Source organism: Agrilus planipennis, unplaced genomic scaffold (assembly GCF_000699045.2).
Source record: "Agrilus planipennis isolate EAB-ADULT unplaced genomic scaffold, Apla_2.0 scaffold23, whole genome shotgun sequence".
NCBI classification, from domain to species: Eukaryota; Metazoa; Arthropoda; class Insecta; order Coleoptera; family Buprestidae; genus Agrilus; species Agrilus planipennis.
Genome location: NW_020439044.1, coordinates 1,506,230 through 1,513,552, shown reverse-complemented (window position 1 = coordinate 1,513,552; position 7,323 = coordinate 1,506,230). Strand labels below are relative to the sequence as shown.

The 7,323-nt window shown below is 37.3% G+C and overlaps 1 protein-coding gene across 4 annotated transcripts in view; it reads left to right on the top strand.

The window, feature by feature from the left end:
• LOC108732495 overlaps positions 1-7,323 on the top strand; it is a 167,730-nt gene that overhangs the window by 119,981 nt on the left and 40,426 nt on the right. Inside the window, exon 5 of one of the 4 annotated variants that reach the window (XM_018463353.1) lies at positions 2,259-2,478. The exons of 2 other annotated variants lie outside the window; for them this stretch is intronic. In XM_018463353.1, coding sequence (XP_018318855.1) covers positions 2,259-2,293 — 35 coding nt within the window. In that variant the 3' untranslated portion in view covers positions 2,294-2,478. Of the gene's footprint in view, positions 1-2,243; positions 2,479-7,323 lie in introns of those variants that run through there. One more of the 4 variants, XM_018463352.1, reaches the window with a different exon arrangement.

Here is a 7,323-nt window from a genome sequence, read left to right as displayed (position 1 = left end):
ATAATCCCTATTAACATTTCAACTTCGCGTACTAACCGCATGACGTCTGTACTTTGCTATCCGTCCTAATTGCTATTTTATGAGGGGTTTCTTCGGTGATTTGGGTTCAACAACTTAATTCTATATTTTCTATCTTCAGCATTTTTCAAATCATATTTTCTTACTATTGGTTCCCTTCTTTTATCTACAACCCTTAGCTCCACCTTCATAACTTTCCTAAATTATTCAAATTCTAAATTCTTCGGTTCTAAATCAACCTTCGTTCTACTCTTCTTAGTCTCTAACAGTTGTCAAATAAATATTAGTTTTATCAGATTTTATTATTTTAATATTGAACACGCCAAGAATCAAAGTAGGATCTTTACTAATCAAAGTGATAGCATGAGGATGAAGTGTCGGTTAGTGAGGGTGTGCGAAAGTAGGGATGGCGGCCAAGCTTGTACAAAACGGTATCGTTTCCCTTCCCACCGTCCACCATCGGCGTGCAAGCTGACGAGCAAAAAAGCGTAATTAAAGTTGCTTGTTGTTCGTTATCGTGAGTTAGTTTTTATAACTCCCGATGCTTTATATTTCACGCTCTCATTTTTGCGCCATCCGTTCCATCCACTCCCGTGTTCCCCGAACGCCGCCGTCGGCGGTTAAGGGACGGCGAAGGGCAGCAGCAGCATGGCCATGAGGGGGTGGTTTGGATACGAATAAGGGGCAATTGCCTGGTACAAGTTGTCACTCTGCCTGTGCCATCGGCAGCGCGTCTTTCCTTCAGCACATCGTTACCCTCGGGCTTTTGTTTCATTTCCGCTAATTTGGAGCACGCAAGTCGCAGTCGGCACGGCCTTTTTCAAGATAAATTCCTGCCCTTCTAGCATCACGCAGACATCGTCATCCGTGACGACACCGCTCGGCAGGATTCGTTTATCTTTCGCGATGTAGTTTGAGTTGTTAACTCTCGATGCACACAATCACAAGCCGAATCATTTCCATAGTAGATGAAGCTTTTAACTCGAGTCTTCCGGGCCCTAGGAAATAACATTAAGAAACTTTCGGGGAAATGGCAATCGCACAGCAACTCAATTGACTCGGTTTGTGAAAATAGGCGCAGCAATCACCGTAAACTAAACTTGTATTGTTTCGAAAGAAAGGAAATAATCTTTCAGTCAATAAAACATTATTTCTGCGTAGTTTGCTTAGGAAATAAAAAATTCGTTTTTCCACTTATGACAACGATGCCTTCTTTGAAAATCACTCTTCCCAAAAATTGTTTATTTCTTCGAACCTGTAGGGTTTATTCTTAGAGTTGAAAAATGTCGGTAAAGTCTTTTTTTACTCCCAGTAGATATTAGGCTATGAAATATCAAATGAAAATAAATTTTGTTCATTTTATATTTACTGCTTATAACTGCTTAATTTTTTTCCAACTCCAACAGTGATCTTGTGAGTTATTGAATTTATATTCATAAAGGTTATTTAGAAAATTCAATTTTTAATAACATAAATATGAAGATTGGAAAAACTTTGGCGGTTGCTGTAGAACAAACAGAATAGCTGAAAACCCCAACTACAGTGTCGTGTATTGGCATTGGGGTTTTGTTGCGTTACTACCAAGTGGTATGACATACCGAAACCTATCTAAATTGAGATCGGGCATTCGTTCAAATGCGCCGACCGTTCTATAGAGATTCATAACTGTGTAATTAAAAGATGTAATATCCAACAGCTCTGTGCTACTTCGCCGACAAACACACATTTCCATTGCCTGGAAAAATATCGAGATACTTGAATAAAGACAAGAAATGATCACCAAGAAATCTTACAAGAAAAAGGTTAATTTTCAAGTCATGACAAGAATTGCTAATCGAAACCAAGACCGTTGTCTTGGTGAAATGCTAATATTTAAAGAAAAATCAGTTGGTGGCCGTAACCTTGATATTAGAATTCATTTCATGTTTTCTTTTAAGGGGACTGTAACATTTAGACTCTAGCAATGGAAAGAATGGAAAATTTCGTATTCAAAAATACCCTTGAAGTTGATTTGCTCACACTTTTTTAGTTTGTATTCACGAGAGACCAAGAGCAACATTTTGATTGATTATCATATTTCGGAAGACGTTTTTGNTTGATTATGTTGATCTTAAAAGTATAATATACCTGACAATAATTTTTAAATAGTATCAACACCCCGTCTGGTTCTTATGTGTTTATTATATTTATATATGTATATGATGGTGTCTTACAATATTATACAGTTTTTGCTTTCCCAGGTGCAAGAATAATATTGCCAACTAGGCGGTGGTAAATTAATACTCTGATTTTACCTGCGTGCATATTGGTGGTACGTGAGAGGCGAGCAAGAGACTAGGAGGTTTGATTAAGACGCAGCGGTATATTTCAATTAGACATTGAGAATTTTTGTTCAAAAGACGGAAGACGTATTTTTTGTGATTATACGAAGTCGTGTGTGTTTTGGAAGACGCGATGCATTAAATATTGTGTATATGTTTGTTATCCGTTTTACTGTTTGCTGTTTATCTTCGTTATTGTATTTATTACATATGTATTCAACTAGCTGTGGCCTTTTATTGAATAACCCCTAGACACAAGAAAAAAATAGCCTACATCATTATAGTTTATGACTACGTTAAAGCATTAGTATACAGTGAATCATTAACGTAAATCCTTTAAAATATAAAGGATAATTTTATAACCAAAAATCCCAGGCGAGATTTCCTAAATCGTAAGAAATCAATCTGTGTTAAATATCGAGAAGATTTAGACAAGTAATTGAATCAGAATCGTGAATATTTGAAACAGCGACGACCGCATACCCACATGTGAGTCGAAGTTCTTCTAGAACAATGCGATCGTCCAGTTATGGAGTTCGATTTGCCATGCATTAGAAACACCGACTGACTATTATATCCCTTCGTAATAAAACGCTTTCGCTGCTATTCCGTGAAACGGACCGAGGCGTAGTTTCACTGGCTCTCTTAGATATATTATTCAGCAAATGGATATTTGGCGGAGTACATTGCCTTGTCATGCTCGCAATCGAAATTGAACTGAGACATTATCTAGATCTGAGAAAATTCGGATGTTTAAGTTGGTGTAGACGAAACAAGAGAGAAAGGCTGCTATCCGTTGTGGAAATGGAAAGGGATGCATTTATACGGGGGCATGTGCACTTATTTGCATATAAGACACTCGGTTGCTTTTTAAATGTACGGTTATGGGCTACTGATCGATGTTCGGATTTAATAAAAAGGTCGATTTGGCCATAAAGTCTTTTTTTGCTTTCCTGGGCAAGAATTTTATGGGAGCGATCCGGCAATAAAGAAAACCCACGGACCATTTTAATACATTGCACTATATTCACTTATCTACAACAGCTATTCGTAATGGCACCGATGCAGTAATTCCTTCTAATTGACTACAGACTACAAAGGAAGTAAAGTGATATCGTATAAAATACCTTGAGGTCTTTGCTAGTTTTCATTCATTCAGTTCAGTTACACTTAATAAGACAGACTCGAAATTGAAGTATGTAGTAGACAGTAAAGCTTTTTTATAAACTTCATAAAGTTATTGTGCACTAATATTATCAAAGTTTTTTAAATTAATTTATTTGACATATTTCTATTTAGTTGGTGATTTTACTTTTCAATGTCCTGTCGGACCACCTTATATGCAGGGTAGGATGTAAGAAAATTTGCTAATGATTTGTAGTGCAACCATAGCATATGAAAATTTAAAGGTCAGTAACCACAAATGATACCAGTGTATATCATACCAAAAAATTGATTTTTTGTTGTAATAAGAACTAAACAACAAGTATGGCATTGTTATCTTGCCTTTTAAACCATTGGTAACAAAAAAGTTTTCATCGTGTTATAAATCGTTAAAATCGGTAGCACTTTCGATAGGGTATAGCGATGGTAAGGACCCACGGTATCGTTGTAGCGAAAAGTAAATTTTGACAATCATTAGACATAAAAAAAAACACATGTACGTTTCATAGTGCTATAAATTATTGACTATGGAGGGCGATCCGGACCGCTGTATCGGTAGGACGATATCATTCTGCAGACTTTGTTTTCCTAAATTTTTGTATATTGATAACATATTACAACTACCAAATTCCCCTGTGTTGTGCTATGATTATTATCATCCGGATTCTCGACTTTAAGCTGCCACAGTACAGTTGCAAATCATGCAAAGTGCTCTATAGAAACAGGAGTCAGGAGGGGTAGAGGTAGATCTAGGTTAGATTACTGTTTGCAAATAGTTAAGGATGTGGGATGCTCCAGTGTTAGGGAAATGCGAAGTTTAGCTTAGGATAGAAAAGAGTGGAGGTGCGTGTCCAACCAGTCTTAGGACTGACGATCTTATGATGATGATGATGAGGTGCTCTATGTGATTGATTAATTTGTCCAGCTGCAATCTTTCAATATTGATACGCATACATAAGCTAATCAACCACGACGATTTCAAAACATTAGAAAACATTCAAATTTGTAAAATTTGTAAATGAAAACATAATGTACACGAATAGACATTTTGTATATATTCACAAACGTTCACTTTTTTAAAAATAATGTCCAAGAGAGTGTTTGTTTTGTCGCACACATTGTTGAAGCCTCGTTGCAAGAAGTTGTCCAAACCATTGCGCATCATTTCTAGCGGTACCGCGACTACTCCACTTCGACTCCTTGCGTGGACAGTCTTTGGGGGATTATTTTAAAACACTTGTTTTTAGGTACCCCCAAAAAAAAAAAGTCGCATGCATACGGGCGCGAGACGGCAAACGGTATTGTAAACAAAACACTCGTCTCGCACGGACGAAACTTTCCCTATTTTGGTAATACACTTTGAAATGACAAATGACCGATCATATATCGATGATATAGTTGGGACGTTCAAAATGGCACAGTCTGCAATAAAACTGTCGTATTTACTTTCTTCTTTCAACATACTAACTAGACTAGAGCGGTTGTTACCAGAACGTCTAGTTTTACTCACAACAGCCATTGCAGCGAATATGGTAAACATAGAAAAGAGATGCCAGGTAGGAATTGCAGCGGACACTAATAAATAAAAAGGAATAACATTACACCAATTACTGTATAACAGAAAGAGATGCAGACAAGTGCATTAGTGATATAATTCCAACCAGGTATATATAAAGCCAACTGTGATCTTCTGCATTTCTTAACAAGAGCGTGTTAAAAACGCAGCAAATGACTACAATCCCAAGTGAAAACAACAGACAATTTTGATCGTCGAAACTATAACTAATTTCCGACTATCTATATCAGAGCCGGGCAGACTTTAACTTCGATTGAGGTTAGTTTGGTTCACTCCATACCCTTCAATGAGTACGAAAGAGTAAACAGTAATGACCCACATTGCTTTCTCTTTTTCTTCTCCCTTCTACTCCCATATCAAACCCCACCATCCCGTAAACGAGCGGAGCCTCTCTCGCAACTTAAATAATACCTACGAAAATTTTCTAATGATCGTCCCGCAGCTCAGGGGTAGCATGCCGGACTACGGTCGCAATACTATTGAGTTCGGCTATGTTAGAGGGGACTCACCTACGAAATGGAAGGGATAAGGAAAGGAAAGAATCATCTCACTCGCACTCGCAGGAGTAATGAGGATCTCCTTGGCAATACCTGAAAAGCACTCGGCAGTCAAAATAGCCGAGTTTGTCCGGCTCCTTCCCTCCTTTGCTTTACAGTGGCGTTTTCAAATCGTCCCGTTTAATTGGTTCACCCTGTACAATATCTCTCAAAGTGATATTTGGTTTTCGTTCTACAAAAAAATGGGTTGTCTGTAAAATCGGTTTACTGACGATAATTGAACGTGACAACGTCATAAGAAAATACTGATGGGATGGTTTCATTTTTCAAAAGAAAATTTTAATTTTATTTGTTTGATAGATATTTTGTATGGATATAGAGAAGGAGGTAAATGGAAATGTATTATTGTAGAGCAGCTGTCCACGCGGACGCATCGCTCACTCGAGTAGGAGAGAGATAGATGTAGAACGCTGCCGAACGCGGAGACCGATTGTGCCTCTTTGTCGCTCGTTCCGCGCTCTCGCTTGCACTTCAAGCCTTAAATGGAACGCCTCAGAGCGAGGTAACGCCTCATGAGTCATGTTTTTTCGTGCGTGCAGCCGGCTCCATCGAATTATAAAACGTTGTCACGCCAAAAAGACCGCATCCATTTTGCTTTTAATTCGTTTAGTTTTGCAGGAGGATTTCTTTTGCTCTAGCAAAAAAAGCAAATCCTAGAAATCACGAGCAAATGTGGAAATTTTTTCATTCCAAGCAATTTTACGGTGAATTGATAGAGTATAAATACCTCACATACACGTCATTGATAATAACATGATATATAGCAGTACTGACGTCGTCGACGCCGTCCCAACATATATGCAATTTGGATGTCGGAACAAGTCCGTTTGTTCGGGTCTGATATTCATGCACAACTATAATTAGCGCACGTAACTAATTAGTAGCTTCCAATTAAATTCAATTATCAATTAAAACTGCTCTTTCCAATAACGTTTACATGTGGATGTGCTGTTACGATTATTGTGCACTAGGCACTTTAACCTGCGAAATTAAATTAACGCGATATTAAAAAAAATAATAATTTAACTCCACTTAACGGGAATGGAATGCAAATAAATGCAGACACAAATTTATTTATAAAACGATGAGTGCGGTTAGTATTAGTTGAAAATCTGATTTGTGGTACGAAAATGGTTATGATATTACGATTGATTAATGTTCAAATAATATAAGTTCGAATAAAAAGCCTTTAGTATATTGTTGGAGCTTTTTATAAGGCTCCACTGAGGAATTCCAAACTCCAAAGGCTTACCTCAACCAGGAAATGCCTTGGTAAAGGTCTAGATGATGGGAATCAAAAGAGGAGGTCTCCCACACCACGGTACCATACAAAGTTCGTGGCGGTCTCACCCCCATAAGAAGTTATGGGGGTTGAAAGTTGATTATTTTGACAATTTTTATACACTATAAAATCCAATAAAATAATTATTTTCAAGCGGGTGGAAGTGGGGGATCGAAAGAGGGTGGTCACTTGAATAAAACTCGATAACCTAACCTAACCTACCCTATTGATAAAGATATTTAAATAATGTTTTATATAACTTTCTCAATATTTTTATGTATTTTCCATTAGTTTTACCTTTGAATATTGTTTAAGAATGACTATATAAATATTTACCTACATGCCTAGAAATGTATAAAAATTGGCATATTTATTAACTTTGAACCCCCATAACTTTTTATGGGG